Genomic DNA, 18,858 nt, shown 5'->3' with positions numbered 1-18,858 from the left:
ACAATCGGGTTTGCCATGGGTACAGGGTTGGCTAGTTGCCGCCTGCACCTCCTACGCCTCCGCCTCCTCCTCCTCCTCTGCACCATTATTGCCATCATGTGTGGTGCTGCCTGTTGGTTGAGTAGGCCCAGACCCAATGCTACTAGAGCCGCTGCCTGTATGGTTCTGTTTGGAGTTGGCCTGGGTGTGGCCCTTTTGTGGCTCCCAGTGGCCTGCTGGGTCCAGCTGGGCTCATTTGGTGCACCTGTCGTCTGATTCAGGTCACCAGGCACTGTTTAACGTCATGTTAGCGGTGGCAGCAATACCGCCACTGTGGTCACGGTTTTAGCGCCATTTTTGTGGTGGTGTTTCCATGTCCATGCTACTTGTGATGCTCGCGGTGTTTAGTATTGCTGGTAACGGAGGGGTTTCCGTGCAGGCGAAGTTTACGGGTGCTTACACTCTGCGGTGGCGGTTTATGGTGGTGCTATTTCCGGGTCCGCAGGTCATAATTCGGCGATCGCGGAAACGGTGCCGGTATGGTTATACCGGCAGCGTTAAGTCCGGACCGGAGTACTTGTAATGAGGCCCAATGTAAAAGCAGTTCCAAGATGGCAGTTTAACATGAGGAGAAAGACTGCGAGATCAGAGAGGATTGCAAGGAGGGGGATTGCCCTTGGCCTTTTCAGAGGAAAGAAATCACTACTTTCATGAAACCTTGTGGATAAGAAATATAAGACCCAGAGATAAAGCTTAACAAAGGAGCATTGTGTGTCAAAGGTACCCATGCCTTTCCCGCATAGACAACTGAGGCGGGGAGAAGCGATTGCTGCTGTGGTATTGTCCTTGGCTCCGACAAGAAAACCGCTCCAGTAAAGTCAGCACAGCCGGTGAGTCGGGGAGACTGATAGCAGACCGGTCTGTGTTAGAACCAAGGTTGCAAGCAGTAACATTGTATGAAGAAATATGCAAAGAACAAAGTACAAGGCGTGCATGGTGAGTGACGCGAATTGAGTATCCAAGGAATACCTGAATTTTTTGTAAACCAAGGTAGATACCATACACAGAGTGGTCCGGTGCCATGTCGGTGCCCATTCAAAAGCCTCTGTACGGTATCCAACAATAGGATGTAAAAATTGTGAACTGGGAAATCTAAGTGGCCCTGCAACGGGTCAAGCCAAACCCTGTGCACATTTGAAAGTCTTCGAAAGCTCACGCAAACTGCAGTTGGTCCGAGACCAGCTAAGGGAGACTAATTGGAAACAAGGGATCTGAGCCCGGCTGAGGGGGATCCGGGGTGAACCGTGAGTCACCAACATATGTGAATATTTGGAAACAAACTTTTTGCTTGTTTGACAAATAAGGCCCTCTGAATCAAGAGACTTTGCAGGAGACTTGGGCATAGCAGGCCCTGATGCTTGTAACGGAACTGTGTCCTCGTGCCGAAGAAGCCCAAGAGTGTGCTATGCTCGAGTGAACCGTCTTGTGCTGTGCTGAAAACGTGGGGCCAACAGCCTGAACATCCTGACTCATCATTTTGTGAACACTTTTCTTTTTATGAACATTTCCCCGCACGATTTGTAAATTAGTGGTAAGGGTTGGCAATAGATTATTTTGTTTTTTAAGTATAGGCCCTTTTATTTTAACAAGACTCCACTAGGACTGCATTATTGTTATTATTATTTGATGGTCGTACCTTGCTCCTATCTTAGATTTAGATAGGCGTTTATCACAACCTTGAGACGGTTTAATAAACACCCTTGAATTGTGGTCACTTGTGTCGGTCTTATTTGATACCATGAATTCCTTACAGTAACAAAACACAAGCTCCTGCATTTTCAGCCTTCTTGCATGAATGGAAGCTGTGCTGGGCTTGCTCCTTTGTTCGTCCATTGAAGACTGCTTGTCGCCATCTGATTTGTGGCGACTCCCGGTGCAACACTCGTTCAATCCCTGGGGGTGTCCTGAGGTGGTCTGCGCTCTGCAGAAGTCTTCACCTTTCTGTGTTCTACTGGAAGCTGTCTGGAACTGTCCCAAAAGCACGAAGACCGATCAAAACTAAATCCTGCATCGGAAAGAGCCCTCTGCACCAAACGACCACTGGGGCTTCCTCGACGAGTCTAAGTACAGAAGATTGCGTTCCCAACGGATTCCGGAACACCAGCAGTGGTCTCTGGAAATATTTGAGGCAGGGCGTAAGAACTTACTCATTTCTGTGGTTTCCCTTTCTAACCATAGGGTTACATGGGTGTAAAGTCCTGTCCCTAAATCACTCTTTACTGACTTTGGTAAGGATCCCTTCCTAGGGCTATCCTAAGGATTGGGATTGAGTGAGCTTACTTTCCTGAACTTTATCTAACTTTTTGACTCTTGTTAATTATAACCGCCGGCATCACCAATCTCTTCATAAACCTACCTGTAGAGAATATACTCTGGAATCGATGCCTTTTGGGCACATGGCCCCCAACCATCTTAGGGTTGGACTTTGTAATAGTAAGGAAAGCTGTTCTATGATTATCCTGAAGTGTGGTTTCCATTTTTAAAACATATGAGTATGTACAAGTCTTTCACTGGTCATTGAATCAAATGCTATTCTATTTCTCCTAATGGTGAATGTATATATCTATGTCATAAGGGCTTGTGTGACAATATTTGCCATGAGGTTTCATTGCTTAGTGTGTATTCTAAAAGCATACTAAATCATTGAATATATCTTGTACTTACCGGTCTAAATGGAATTACTGGTTTTGCTTTGTGTGGATTCATTGTAGCCCTAGACCTCTCTTACACCCTTCCAGAGACTAGGCATTGCTGTTCTGCTACCTTACTTTGATTGGGTTTGGCTAACATTTGTGTTTTCCCTGTGCATCATAATAGGATGGTATCACAAAATCCTCTCCCCAGGGATGATTTTGGAAATCCATCTTAACACATTGACTCCAGACAGGTTCAGTAGACACTCAGCTTGGCAAGTGAACTTCAGCTACTCGCAGGCTCCTCTTCTGGAGATTCAAAGCACAGTTTCAGCGTTGCAGCAGAGCACAGAGGATACCCATGAAGATTTCAGCACGAGGCTGGATAGAAGTCCTTGTAGCAGAGCAAAGCGTGTACCGGTTGTTGCAGGCCAACTACAGAGGTTCAAGCTCCCACATCTGGAAGAGGGCAATGCAGGTCGAGCAAGTGGTCTGGATGGTACTTGACAAGGTCTCCCCTGGTGAGCAGGAGTTGAGGTCTGAAGCGGTAGTGTTGTGAGCCAATGCTGGTTTCTGCAGCAACGCTCTGGCATCTCATGGTCGGCACCTTCAGATCTCTTCAGGTGTAGTGGCAAATTAGTTTCATGGCTCCTTGTCCTTATAGCCAGAAATTGGGCTGGATATGATCCCAGCACTCAAGAAAGGGGCTTAATTGAATAGTTGCCAGCCAGCTTCCCAGAATCTTCCCATTAGCTGCCATTTCTCTGGAGCAATGTGGATTAAGGAGGACAGCCTTCCCCCCCAACCCAATTCATGCCATTTGAAACATACTGGTCCCCCTTAGCAGGCTTTTCCGGGTAAAGGCAGCAAAGATACATAAATAACGGAAACCTTGCTCCACTTGGAAAAAGAGAATGATGGTCAACAATTTTAAGTACATGATCCAACTAAATTCATTGTCATGGCTAAAAAGGCAGTACTCACTTTAGCATCTGAAAAAATTGTAAATAAGGTATTGACTCAACAGCCTGTTTGGGAAAAGTATGTACAGTAACACAAATATTACATCTGACAAAATGAGGGGGTCCAAAAAGTTCCCACAGCATAGCATGTAATTTGATTTGTGCTGCACAGGAAAAATGCACATCATAAAAAGGGTAGGACACCCCATGCACTGGCAGGCTCATGGGCTACAGAGCCAACCCAAAACAGCATCGAAAAAAAGGGCCCCTGGCAGGACTTCACAGAAGGCAAGGGGTTCTGCCACAAGAATAACACAGATGCAAGAGAGTTTACCCAGCACTAGTACACTGGTAACCTAAACTAAGGGAACCAGTGTCCCTGGAACAAAACAAGCAGCAGGGAGTGAGGTTGACAAACCTCCCTCATCTTCAAAGTCAATAAAATATCCAGACAGTGCAGTGCTGCATGCTCCAAGGAAGGGGAAGATGTTCAAAAAAAAAAATCTCCCCAACAATGATGATATTGCAAGCTTAGTCAGTTTGCAATAGATTTTAGCGTAATATTTAATTGATTACTTGTCGCCATGTGTGCTTATAGGGTTCCACTGTATCCTGCAGTGCAATTTTCCAATATAGACTAGTATGTTTTTAGTCCGAGTAAAATACAGTAAACTTATTTAAGCTTGGAAAAATCCTCAATGAGGCGTTTCCTTCAGATGGTTTTAGGCAGTATTTCATGCTCCAAAGCTTAATGGGATGAAGTAGCAATCGAAGCTCATGCCGGGTACACCGTCCATACGTTTTATTTTTAACACTCACCTTTGGCCGATCCCAATACATCTGCGTAACTGAATCCTCCAACAAAGACCAAACCCCTGAAGGAGTCCAGCGTCATTGCACCCGAGCACAGATCCTGCATGGTAACATCCCACACCTGAGTAAGGGAACAGAAGAGCAGTGAGAAACATACAGGCCAGTCCCAGGTAAGGAAGGAATGCACCAAACAGGAAGGGGACATCTGCATCTACACTTCTCAATGATCACAGACACTAGAGAGGAGCGGACTCTGTTTAGGGACTACACTACAGGGGGAGCATCTGAGTCTCAGTCTGGAGAATAACCAACACCTGTGTAATAAATTATCAATGCTGTAGAGCTGAAGACAAAGGTTGGCCTTTTCGCTGGTGACATGGGCTGGTCATTTCTAGAAGGCTCAGCTTATATGACTTATGTCAATAGACAAAAAAACTCATGACAGTGTTTCATTAATCCTTTCCACTCCAATGCTTTTCTTACCTGACATTCAACAGTAAGGAGGGAATAGCCACTGACATTGGATTACCAAATAACCCTAAAGGCAATGCTGATGCAGAATACCCACAGAGCCAAATATGTGGGCTTCTAGCACCAAAACCATCCAAAAAGAGAGGAACCAACATTACTTTGTAAGATTCAAGTAAAAGAAAATCACAGGAGATTTAGTGTGGGAATGAAGGCTCACTATTGGCCAATGCAATCTGAGCTGAGCTCACCTGAAATCCAGCCATAATAAGGGAAGCTACCATCTCACGATCTCCATTACTTCCCTCCTCCCGCAGAACAGCAACTCTTGGGACAGAATCGCCTGTTAAGAGAAAGATACAGGATTAGAATTTAATCCAGACATGTACTCTTTTCTTACTGTGCCTTAGAGAGGCTCAGCTTCACCTCCCTGATAAGGTTCAACAAGTGCTAAACACATCTGGGGTTGCTGATGGTACTCCTGTTCAGAGGAGAATGGTCTAGAATTTTGGTGTTGGGCTGCCCTTGTGGATGGGTCCAGACTTCTATACAAATGGTATTTCTCCTCTGTGAAGGGTGTAGTGGTTGTAGACCCTCTGAGAGGAAGAAATTCCATAGAACAGGTTATTTGAACCATGTTCATCCTTAGTAAAGGGGTTCCCACATTGTTTATTTTAGAATTGAATCAGACACACTATTCGGGCTCCCCAACATATGACTGCACTTTAAACTGTGCACATGCACAGCCTGCTGTTGTGCACACAGCACCACAGCGATGCCCCATGTTATAGAAGAGCTTGAAATAAAACCACATATTGTAAGTGAATGCTTATACCGAAAGCATGCCACTAGTCATCTACTGCCTTCCATTTCCAGAACAGCTTCTTTACCAGCAGATATCACATTAGCACTAAGAAATAAGCTACTTACCCGTTAATGCCGGTTCTCCAGCATTGGTATCTTTCATAGATCCACATGCTCCACATGCTGTGACTATTCCCCCGTCAGGCTGGGAATCCTCTGTAACATTGAGTAGTTTAAACTTAAGGGGGTAGTTCTCTCAAAAATGTTATGGTTTAAAAGAATTGGCCATAATGAAAAATAAATATAAAAAATATTTGTACAAAAAGATCCTATGTACGATTTTTAGGAAATCAGTCTCAAGGTTTGCACTAGGAGGCATCTATTTTGTACAATTAAGCAGCCTCTTGATTTTTTGTTAATACTGTTCTTGCGGCATTAATCAATCAAAAGCCCCCTACTGGGAGCTTTTACTTACTGTTCCTGGAGAGCAGAGAATGCTGTCAAGCAACAGAATATTGAGGCAGCCGCTGCAAGCCTATGTTAATGAACTTCATAAATATAGAATTGCAGCGGCCGTCCAAGTATTCATAATTGCCCTGACTTTTGTTTTAAGTTTCCAGGGGCAGCCGGGAAAATTAAAACAAAAGTACCGGCAATTATAAATACTCTGCCGCACGCCGCAATTCTCTTTTCACGAGAGGAGAACCTGTGGTCATGGATTTAGGATTGCAGTGGCTGGAGTAAATATAAATAGAAATTAAAGAGTCGGGGCAGCACTCACAAGGAGCACAGGGACAGCCTTCCATCATTCTCTGCTCTCCGACATCAATAAGCAAAAGCTCCCACTAGGGGGCTTTTGCTTGAATAGTGCTGCAAGAGCAGAGTTAACATGAACAGAGGAGGCTTGTTCATTTCACAAAATGGATGCCTCCTAGTGATTAAAAATCCTGACTGAGACACATTTCCAGAACATTGACAATTGTTTTCAAATATATTTTTCATTATGGCCTATCTTTTTAAACCATTACATTTTTGAGTGAATTACCCCTTTAAACTGAACGCTTTCAGTCTATTGTGTGCTCTAGTACAGTCATTTTTGGGTCATACTGCCCACAGCCAATAGCAGCACCTCCCTTAACTCCTCCCGTCGGCCATCTTCAGATTTGGCAAGCGCACGCGAGTGCCAGTAAGAGCCAAAAAGACTGGCCATGTGGGGTAGGTGGGAGATCGCATGTGTCTAAGAAAGATACCAATAATGGAGAACTGGAGTTATAGGTAAGTTACTTATTCCTTCTTCATCATTGGATCTTTCATAGATTCACAGGCTGTGAATAGATTACAAAGCACTATTACAGCACTTATATGGGCGGAGGCAAGTTCCCAGCATAACTTACCACTGGAGACTTACTAACCTCAAGCAAAAAGGCTCAGCAGAACCGACTAGCCGACTCCAGCAGAATCTCTGTCGACATAGTAGAACCTGGTGAATGTATGCACCGATCTGCAGGTGGCTGCACAGCAGATGTCAGGCAGTGGAATTCCGGAGAGAAAAGCAGTAGTTGCAGCCACCGCTCTGGTGGAGTGAGCCGGGGGAAGTTGATGACAGAATAAAATGCAGGCTGCAATCCATGTTGAAATGGAAGACTTTAAAAGAGCCTTCCCAGGCCCAGAAGGTCCAAATGAGAAGCAGTTGATCTGTAGTATGGAATGACTTAGTACGTCTTAACACTGAAAGGACCGGGGAATGGGGGGGGGGTCTCATACCTGAGTGTACCTTTTATGTTCACACATTAGAAGACTCAGGTTGGTCTATTCTGTAGGGGATATTTATGTCAGGGTTTTTTATTTTTTGTTTAGGGTTCGCCCTCTTGTGAGGTACTTGGGATTTCTTTAAAACTGCTTCATAGATTAAAAACCTTTTTTTTATTTTATTTCTCTATCCACAGGATGTAAAAAAGAAGAAGATACATGTATATGTATTTCTGTTGGATACTATGCTTGTTTGTCTTGAGACATAGTATCGGGTGATCTCAGAGTCTTTTAATTCAATTCTCCCATGTTTTTTCTCTACTGGTCTTTTTCGTTATTTTTCCAGAATCCAGTTAGAGATTTGGATGGGTCCCATCTTGTTTTGGAGAATCAGACCAAAAAAGGCCCACAGATTTTCAAGCAAATTTTCTACTTGTCTTGGTTATTTTGGTAAAAAAAGCTGCAAAAAGCCTACCGGTTTCAGTGGCACTATTGAGTAGAGGCCACATTCATCAGGTCTGGGCAGACACTCAAGATATGATGTGTCAAAAAGGTTGCTGATTTTAGAATTGATTAAGACAGGGGATCCCACCCAGTACGTACACCAGCAACCAAGCACGGATCGGCACCCTTTACGAACCGGCTTTATGGGATCCTGACTTGAGCACAGAAGATTCCACAGCATGACAACTTTTCTCATGCTCTCTCAGGAAGTTACCAACGAACCCTTCCTGAGCACACGGATTGATACCTTTGGGGATCACCACACTGGGTGGGATCCCATGTCTTAATCCATTCTAAAATCAGCGACCTCTTTGTTGACACATCATATCTTGAGTGTCTGGCCAATATTTGAGGACACCTTACACTAACGTAATAAATCTGAAGATGGCCGACATGGGAGGAGTTATGGGAGACGCTCCTGTTGGCAGTATAACCCAAAAATAACTATCCTAGAGCACAAAAGTGACTAAGTTAATCAGTTTAAGTTTAAACTGTTCTGTGTTACCGAGGATTCCCAGCCTGACGACGGCGAATATTCACAGCATGTGAAACTATGAAAGATCCAATGCTGGAGAACTTAAAACATCTGAGCATACACAAAATGGCATCTGGACAAGACTCTTTGGAGATCTAAGCTCTACCTACATAATGCTACTGCCTGAAATAAAAGCACTCTCTCTAAGCCTTACATGCTACTCCTCATCTGCACTCAGGCCCATCACATCACATCTCAAGCTTCACTTTAATGTAAGGAACAAGTTACTTACCTGTAACTGTTGTTCTCCAGCATGGGTCTGGCATGGCTTCACATGCTCATGAATATTCCCTGTCGTCAGGCTGGGAACCCTCGGTAAAGAAAAAAAATCAGTATCAGTTTCGTTTCTGATCTGTCTTTCTTAGTAGTAACCACTCACTGGTCTCTGGGTCATACTGCCCCCAGCCAATGACTGCCCTCTCCTTAAGCCTCGCCCCCGGCAGCCATCCTCAGATTTGGTAGCACGTAAAGTGGCAGTATGACCAAGTGAAGAGCCACAGAGGGGTCGGAGGGAGGGTTCGCATGTGAATCCATGCCAGACCCATGCTGGAGAACAACAGTTACAGGTAAGTAACTTGTTCCTTCTTCAGCCTGGGGTCTGGCATGGATTCACATGCTCATAAATATAAGAATACATAGCGGTACACACATGCACAACCACGGGAGGTGGCAAAGGCTCAACATTAAGCATTACATAGACTCAACATTAAGCAACTCTTACCTCCTCACCAGGCCCATCTTCAGGCGAACAGGTTGCGCAGCACTGCCTGGTCGACTGTGGACTCCTCCCTGGAATCCCGGTCGACGCAGTAGAATCTCGTGAAGGTGTGCGTCGACCTCCACGTAGCAGCCCTGCAGATGTCCAGCAGGGGTACACCAGACAAGAACGCTGTGGTAGCAGCGATCGCTCTGGTCGAATGAGCTCTCGGACGGCCAGGCAACGGTCGGATTGCCAACCGGTGACAGTGCATGATGCAGCCGGAGAGCCATCTGGAAATGGAAGCCTTCGAGAGAGCCTTCCCTTGGTTCACAGGTCCAAAGATCACAAACAGCTGTGATGTCTTCCGAAAACTCTTCGTTCGGTGAACTTAGAACTTCAGCGCTCTAGCTACATCCAGGGAGTGCAAAGTCCTCTCGGCTGGCGATGAAGGCGACGGTAAGAAAACTGGTAACACTAAGGGCTTGTTGCGATGGAAGTCCGACGGCAACTTGGGCATGAAGGAGGGGTGCGTCCTCAGCACCACCCTCGTCTTGTGAAAAGGTCAAGTATGGAGACTTGCAGGATAGGGCCTGAATCTCGCCCCCGCGTCGTGCAGAGGTGATGGCCACAAGGAACGCTGTCTTCCACGTCAAGAACTTCAACGGAGCCGAATGCAAAGGCTTGAATGGCGGGACCATGAGCCTGGTCAGCACCACGTTGAGCTCCCATGCCGGGGCTGGCGCCTTCGCCGGCGGGAACGACCAGAACAGTCCTTTCATAAACTCCTTCACCAGGCAATGAGACCACAGGGATGACTGTCCTGCAGTTCTGGTGCATCGGGAAATCGCTGCCAGATGTATCATGATGGAAGCATGAGCTAGTCCAGCTTTGGCCAGCGACAGTAAGTACGATAGCACTTGAGGGGCCGTAATCCGTAGAGGGTTAATCTTCTGTGCACGGCACCAGACAGAGAACCTCTTCCACTTGTGACCGTAGCACTTGAGAGTTGAGGACGCCCTGGCCTTTGCAAGAACCTCTCTGCAGTCCGCCAGGATATTGTACCCTCCAAACTCTAGTGCTACAGGAGCCAGGCCTGCAAGTTCAGCAACTCCAGGTCGTGATGAAGGATGGCGCCTCCTTCTCTGGAGAGAAGATCTGCGTCCGTCGACAGTTTGACTGGTGGGACGTTGACAGGTCCAGAAGGTCCAGGAACCAGATCTGCCTCGGCCACGTCGGTGCGACGAGGATCATCCTGCACCGAGACATCTTGAGATGGTTGACGAGTCGCAGTAGCAACGGCAACGGAGGGAACGCATATAGGAACAGGCCGTCCCAGGGGAACGAGAAAGCATCGCCCATGCTCCTCGGCTGGGGAAACCTGCTGGCGAACCTCTGGCACTTGGAGTTCGTCGCTGTCGCGAACACGTCGATCTGGGGTTTACCTCATCGTTGAAAGTGTCGATCCACTTGATCCTGACGCAGCTCCCACTCATGGCACAAGCGCAGCTCCCTGCTGAGCGATTCGGCGATTGTGTTTGTCCCTGCCAGATGAAAGGGTACCAGAAACATCCCCAGGGCAACGGCCCAGTGCCACAGATCCTGGGCTTCCTTGGACAGGGCTGGGGATCTTGTTCCTCCCTGCTGCTTCCGGATGTAGAACATCGTGGTGGTGTTGTCGGTGAAGATCCTCACGACCGTGCCCTTGAGGGACGGGAGAAACGACATGAGGGCGCAGAACACTGCTCGGAGCGCCAGTATGTTGATGTGGAGCGTCCTCTCCTCCGGGAGCCAGAGGCCTCTCGAGTGAAGATCTCCGGTGTGCGCTCCCCACCCCTCCAGGGAGGCATCCGTCGTCACCGTCACCTGGTGTGCTGGGGCCTGAAAGTCTGTGCCCGCCGCGAGATGGGCGTGAGTGCCCCACCACCAAATTGCTTGGCGGAATACCTCATTGAGCGAGATCTTGTCCTCGAAGCTGCCCTTCGCTTGCATCCAATGGGTGTCGAGGAACTCCTGTAGAGGGCGCATCCGAAGCCTGCACAGGCGCACCAGGTAGATGCACGAGGACATCATCCCCGAGGAGGGACTTAATGGACCTCACCCTGGCCAAATCCGAGGCCAGCAGACGCTGCACCTTGCCCAGGATGGCCTTCGTCCTTTCCTGCGACGGCGAGGCCAATCGCGCCACTGTATTGAGCCTGGCTCCCAGAAACAGTGCGACCTGCGACAGAACCAGGTGGGATTTGGGGAAGTTGGAGAATCCCAGGTCCGTGAGCAGCCGGACAGTCTTCGCTTTGTGTTCGATGGCGAGTTCCCTTGTTCTTGCTCGGATGAGCCAATCGTCCAGGTAGGGGTAGACGTGGATCCCCTGCAGGCGCAGCCGCGCTGCCACCGGCGCTAGGCACTTGGTGAATACCTTGGGCACCGACTTCAATTCTAATGCGAGGGCCTTGAACTGGTAGTGCCGTCCCTGGACCACGAACCTGAGAAACTTTCGGTGTCCTTTTAGTATGGGGATGTGAAAGTACGCATCCTCCAAATCCAACGACGATAGGAAGTCTCCTTCCTCCAGCTGGCCCAGCACGTGCTGGAGGGTGACCATCCGGAACTTCTGTGCCTTGATGTATCTGTTCAGTCAACGCAGGTCCAGGATGGGATGCCATCCTCCTGTCTTCTTTCTGACGAGGAAGTGTCTGGAGTATGCTCTGGACCCCGGAGCCTCTTTGGGACGAGCTTGATGGCTCCTTTCTTGAGCATCGCCCTTACCTCTAGCAGCAGTTGATGTATGTGGTTTTCCAACCTGGCCACGGGAGGAATTTGGGGGCACTTCTTGAGAAAATCCAGAGTGTGCCCGTGGGCTAGGGCATCCAGCACCCAACCGTCTGTGGAGATGGACTCCCACACGCTGACGAACTTCATCAGCCGGCCTCCCACCGGGGTGCTTCGGTGGGGGCCCAACGCAACGGCCGGTTCACAGTCTTGCTTGGAAGCGGCCTTGCCGACGACAGCGAGATCCACCTGACTTGCCTCGTCCCCTGTAAGCTTCTTGCGACGAGGAGCGGGCCGCCTGACGGCACGTTGAGGAGCCACCGCCGAATCCTTTGGAGGCACCTTATTTGCCTCCGGAGTTCCGAAAGGGTGGCCGTCGTTGCTGCAGAACTCCCAAGGCCCGAGCCGTCTGTGTCGGTCTTGATGGCCTGCAGTGACTCATCCACTGTCTTTCCGAACAGATTGTTCCCGTCGATGGGCATGTCCAAAACCTTGGCTTGCACGGCTTGGCGAAAATCCGTCGCTTTGAGCCACCCCCGCCGTCTAAGGCAAACGTTGTTGCCCAATTGGCGGAAACCGGTGTCGGCAATGTCCGTGGCTACCATTATGGCGTGGTCCGATGCCACCTCACCTTCCTGTAGGATAGCCCGGGCCTCCACCCTCTTGTCGTCTGGTAAGAAGTCCAACACGGGGGTGATCTTGTACCACAATTCCCTGACAAGATGACTCGTCGCCCCATGGCGTCAGTTTCTTTCCCACGCCGTCCAGTGGGGAAGTTGAGGATGAAGTCAATGGCCCCCCCCCCGCTTTCTTCTTGGCTGCTGCCGAGACGACCGAATCCGGGGTCGGCTGTGCCCTCAGGCACAAGGGGGAGGCGTCGGGGACCTGGTACTACTACTCATACCGGTCCCTCTTGGCAGGCGTTCCTCGCCCCAGATGTCATCTAGCAGCGGCACCGAGAGGACCGTCTTCCTCTTGGCCTCGCACCGCTGGTAGAGGAAGCCTTCCTTCTTTTCTTCGGGGCAGAGCTGGAAAAGCTGGGATGCCCTGGCAATCATGGCATGGAAGGAGCCAATTTCGTCGGGCAGGGATGCCCGAGGAAACGGCGACGGGAGTTATGTCCCATTGTCATCCGTCCGCGTCGTGGCCGTATCTGTTCCCGTGTCATCCCTCGGGACCGGGGAAGGAGACAAAGGCTGAGGGGGCCCTGAGGACTGAAATGGTGGGGCTGGATGAATCCTTCTTCTCTTGTTTGGAGGGCTTCCCGATGGGCCCGGTTCAGTTGGGTCGTCCGTCGGGGGTAGGAGCAATTTCGTCCTTATTTCCGTGCATAAGGCTTGGATTGCCGTCAAAATGGCCGCCAAGTTGTCCTGCGGCTCGGGCTGCGACGGGCCCGATGGTTGCTCCTCCTCCACAGGAGCCTCGTCGTCGCCACCCTCGCTCTCATCGTCCCCCTCGTCGGGATCCCTCCCGTGGGACCTGGCCTCTTCCAAATTCTTGTCGAGTCCCTCTTCGACTTCGACCAGCTCCTCCTCGGAGGCTGTGTTCGTAAAGGGCACCGCGCCCCCCTCTTTTCCCACCGGGGTCTTCACGGGGGTCTTCTCGATGGGCTTAAAAGAGGATTCCCTCCGCAGAGGCTGGGAAACTCTGGGCCCCGAGGTTGCCTCCACAGGCTTCACCAGGGCCGCAGCGACTCCCTCAATAGAGGCCTTGGCCGGTTGAATCAAGGCCTTCACCACCTTGGGCGCGCTTGAGGCTTTCACCTTAGGGGGAGGGTCACCGCCTAGCTCCCCTTGGCCAGTTCCTTCGAGATCGACCGGGGCCTCTCCAGAAGCTTAGCCGGGTTCTCGGATTTTCTCTTCCCCAAGCCAGAGTGTTGGCTCGTGGTTGATGGTGTCGGTGTAGGTGCACCCTGCCTGGCAGCCGAGGAGCCTGACCTTTCGGCGCTCCCGGTGCCCGCAGACTCACGGTGCTTTGCCTTCTGTTGGGCCCCCGTCGCCGGGGCGCCCTCACAGGACTTAGAAGATCGCTCGGACTTCTTCTCACCTGCTGGGCTCTTGCCTTCCAGCCAGTTGGCGAGACGGGTCCGATGATCCCTCATAGTCTGATCCAACATGTTCATGCAAAACGCACAGACCTTCTCCATGTGTGTTTTGTCCTGGTGAAGACAGTAGAGGCACTTCGAGTGCTCGTCCTCCTTGAACACATTCTGTAATCCGCATCCAGGACAGTTCCTGAACAGCTTGGATCCGGGCGTCGAGCTTCCTTTCTCCTGGGCCATGTCCGCGGGGTAGGCCTCAGAAACTTCTGGAATCCTCCAAGAAGTGTAACTCGCCGAAAACGTCACCCTTGAGGGACGTAGAAAATTCCGAAACGGGTCCCCGTTGGTCCGAAGTAGAAACGGTGGAGCTTGAGGCTCGATTGACCGAAAAAATGAGATCAAACTCCTTGAAAAATCGCTAAACGCAGTAAAAGCTCGAGAGCTATAGCATGAGGACTCCCAACACTTGAACGTGTGGTAAAAATCTGAGGATGGCTACCAGGGACGGGGCTTAGAGAGAGGGCAGTCATTGGCTGGGGGCAGTATGACCCAGAGACCAGTGATTGGTTACTACTAAGGAAGACAGATCAGAAACAAAACTGATACTGATTTTTTTCTTTACTGAGGATTCCCAGCCTGACGACAGGGAATATTCATGTGCAGGTGAATCCATGCCAGACCCCATGCTGGAGAAATTGTGACTTTCCTCAACCCTTTATATCATATCTGATCCATCATTGTTCCTATGAAGGTCCACTGCTCGCAATCACACCCTAGCTACTGCTAAACCACATCACACATCTCGTGTAGTTTTATCATCATGCTCTGCAATACATATTTTAGCTTATTTAACTATGCAGTATATGGCACGGTATTCTCTGTTCTGCCAAGTGCATACATTGTACGTAATGTAAATAAACACCTTTAGTCCTGGATTTCATCTGCAGATCACAAGAAGCAGACTCAAACTTGCAAGATATAGCTGTGCAAGAGGACATCTCAGACAGAACAGCACAAGGGGACATCTAATACACATAGAACAGACAATGATCTCTGAGACATAAATGCACAATAGGGCATCACCAGGACATAAACGTCAAAGATGATCAATGTGACATAACAATAGGACATGGCAACTCATGCAGCGCAAAGGGTAAATTAAAAACATTTAACAAAAGAAAAAAAAGAAAAGACCAAGACCCCATCTCCTAGAGACCACAAGGCTTATATGCAGCAAGTAACATACACCAGACCAGGACAGATGGATTTAAGGGCTTCCACAGTGCTACTAAGGCATCCATAGTGCTACCATCATCTCTAAAATACTGCACGGATCGCTTAACACCTTAAACGTCAAAGATGATCAATGTGACATAACAATAGGACATGGCAACTCATGCAGCGCAAAGGGTAAATTAAAAACATTTAACAAAAGAAAAAAAAGAAAAGACCAAGACCCCATCTCCTAGAGACCACAAGGCTTATATGCAGCAAGTAACATACACCAGACCAGGACAGATGGATTTAAGGGCTTCCACAGTGCTACTAAGGCATCCATAGTGCTACCATCATCTCTAAAATACTGCACGGATCGCTTAACACCTGGCAACCTAAAACAGTGGCAACTGATAACCAGCAGAACTATTAGCATCAATGAGTGTGACAAAAAGAGCTTGATTACCCATTTCTTGGAGAAGTTGGGATTTTTCTGATGGGTTGAAGGAGAGCTTGAAAGAGGGACCACTGCGTGTGCGCAACCCTGCTTCTTCCTGAGATGCACACATTGGGTTTGTTTGCAGCCTCTCCAACTGAAAGCTGGTGGACTCCCACAGCCCTCGTAGGTACGCAGTCTCTTCACACAGTACGCTCTCGCTATTTACACATACCTTAATCTAGAAGAAATCAATGGGACACATAAATGGACTGATCATCACATTGATTATTGGCCATGGTCATGTGAGTTTACACAAAAGGCAAAATGCTGGATTTCACTCAAAAAACCACAAAATGTATGGGACATTCAGGAAAGGAACCACGGTCCTGCCACACATGTTATTCCTTCTTCATTTTGCTGCTAGTGTCTTGATCCCCCTTATCTCCAGCCCATCCCTTTAAATCCTTCTGGTCTCTGAAGCATGCTACAAATCATAAACTATAAAGAGACCTTGCTGTCTGAATACTTACCGCCCATTGCTTGGTCATTAGGCCCAACTATTCGCCCTGGCAGATGGGCCAAACTCTGGTTAGCTAATCAGCTACTAATTTCCACAACTCCTTTTTTTGCAATGTTTCTCCAGTAGTGGCAAGATACCTGAAATAGCAAATAGCCTCCACTGCAATACTACCTAGACCAGTTGTTGAAATGATAAATTACAGAATCCATAAAGCCTGGATAAGCTAGCTCTCTACTTACTTTGCTGCCTGCATTTGAAAACAGTTGAACACATAACGTTTGCAATTTCTCCCTTGCTGCACATCACAAGCATTGTCATCACAATTTACATTGTTAGTGGTGCGGGTGTCCAGAGTGTTTGTTCATACAACAGGGAGCATAGAGAGCAAGAGATTTAAGTGCAATGTACCAAGGCTCAAAATCTCCAATGTATACTACGCGAAGAAACCATCTCCCTGCTCTCAAACTCCTGTCTCTCGCCAATTGCACCAGCCATCAACACATTTATTGTTATATTCTCATTCTTCCTTCCTTCCCACAGTTGCAGGGCTACATGGACTCCAGATTGTACCCATATCTAGAACGCACTACAGCATGCATACCCTACCACACAAGCCTTAAATGCTGCACCTGCTGCTAGTCATTGGTGAGTTATAATTGACAGTTAGCGAGTAACACATGGTGTGCTATGTGGAGAATTGAGTTGGAAAGTGAATTTGAATGCATCACTAGTGACTCAAAACTTGAAAACTTTACCCCTGACAAATGTTGGGAATCTCCACTTCACTCTGTCCTTTCTTTGCAGGCCTAGAATCTAGGGATCCACACTGTTCTAGGGCTTTCTACACTCCTAGGCTTAATTGTACATTCCTTGCTATTAAGGTGTTTTACTAAACTCCACCTGTTGTAGGACTTCCGAAGACTCACTCTTAGGAGTACAGGGCTCAAACTCTTAGGTTTGGCCTGAACTACTGTTAGGACAGTTTTTCTAAAGTCCACCCAGGGGATTCGTAAAACTATACCTTAGGCAATACAGAAACTCCAACTCTTATTATAAGGCTGTACCAGCTGATATTAGCGTAGCAATGACAGAGCAGCCAGGCTTTTCGTAAGAGGGTGAGAGGGCTGTAGATGGGTACAAAGAAACACTGGTACACTGATGTATTGTAAACATAATGGTTTATTTTATACATACACAGGCAAAGAGAATTCCTTAGAAAGCTAAGCACTATTATCACTCAAACACAATAATAAAAGCCAACACAATACTTATGGTATGCAAACCAGGGTATAAACCTTATTTAGAATAGCAGTAGGCAGTTCAAGTCAAGCCTAGTGATACACATTTAGAATGGCAGTAAGCTATTCATGGGGAGTAAAACCAGATTAGTAGACTTTTGGAATGACAGTATGTAATTCAAGGTAAGCAGACGCTATTGGCAATAACCTACAGTGCTATTCTGTACCAGGAATACTATAGTTATACCAACACTGTTACAAGTATACATGGCCCCTTGCATAAGTTAGTCTGTTTCAGGAATAATACAATTACACTACTAGCTAACAGGTAAGCATTTTGTAACTTATATAACTTCTACTTCTCGCAGGAATGATAAAGTTACACCAACAATACTTTTCAGAATAGTTGAACACAATTCTAAGGTAAGCAATAACTTGTGAATTACTTTTCAGAGGGGCAGTAAGCAACTCATGGATACGTAAGAAATCAGAATACACACTTAGAATTGCAATACGCTATTCAAGGGGAGTAGAACCCAATTGGTCATACACTCTAACAATATCTTTATTACAGGAATAGTTTGTTATACCAATGTTACTTTTCAGAAGAGTGGAACACAATTCTAAGGTAAGCAAGAGCTATATCAGACTTTCTAGAAAGGCAATAAGCAGTTCAAAGTAAATAAGCACCTAATGTTACACATTTAGAATGGCAATACGTTATTCAAGATGAGTAAACCCTACTGGTAGACACTTATACTTATTCAGATTCAGGAATAATAAAGAAATACCAACTCAGTTAGTTTCTAGAAAAGTGGAACACAATTCAAAGGTAAGTAAATAATTTGTTATAATTTTCAGAGGGGCAATAAGCAACTCAAAGCCAAGTAAGAACTTCGTAACACTTTAACGTATTTTGTTTCAGGAATCAACGTTGCACACCAACACCTTTACAAGTAAGCACTTTGCAACACTTGTTGTATTTTCTAGTCAGAGGCCTAATACTTAAATATCCTTCCCTATTTTAATGCACAGGTGATCTCAGAGGCAGAAGAGGAACATTAGTGGTCTAGTGGCCAATAATAGGCAGGTCAGGAGAGGGCTCAGATGCAGGAAAGTCAGAGTTCCTGAGGATTCCTCATTAAACAAGTAGGTACAGGCTTTAGAGTTACTATAAAGTGTTCAGGGACTTCATAGAAGGCTCCCTAAATGTGTTCCAGCATTTGGCCTCGGTGAACGTTAAGACCGAATTCCCAAACACACAAATCACCCACTCATCTGCACAGGAGCGACACAAGCCTTTAGGCAAGTACTACCCTCAGACACCCAGTACCTCAGCGGTGAAGAAGAGCCTGCAGACAGACGCCTTCACGATGCAGCAGCACAGGACCCGGTCTCTGGATTGTTGGTCTGGGTGACGAAAGAACTGATA

At 47.6% G+C, this 18,858-nt stretch overlaps 1 protein-coding gene across 1 annotated transcript in view; it reads right to left on the bottom strand.

Annotated features, from left to right (window-relative positions):
• Positions 1–18,858, bottom strand: part of PFAS (phosphoribosylformylglycinamidine synthase) — a 786,527-nt gene that overhangs the window by 85,227 nt on the left and 682,442 nt on the right. Inside the window, exons 24-26 of the mRNA XM_069651729.1 lie at positions 15,696–15,906; positions 5,167–5,258; positions 4,454–4,568 (exon numbers count right to left, since the gene is read on the bottom strand). Coding sequence (XP_069507830.1) covers positions 4,454–4,568; positions 5,167–5,258; positions 15,696–15,906 — 418 coding nt within the window. The remainder of the gene's footprint in view (positions 1–4,453; positions 4,569–5,166; positions 5,259–15,695; positions 15,907–18,858) is intronic.

Source organism: Ambystoma mexicanum, chromosome 3p (genome assembly GCF_040938575.1).
Source record: "Ambystoma mexicanum isolate Mex_15411 chromosome 3p, UKY_AmexF1_1, whole genome shotgun sequence".
Lineage (NCBI taxonomy): Eukaryota > Metazoa > Chordata > Amphibia > Caudata > Ambystomatidae > Ambystoma > Ambystoma mexicanum.
This window is presented reverse-complemented; position numbering and strand designations above follow the sequence as displayed.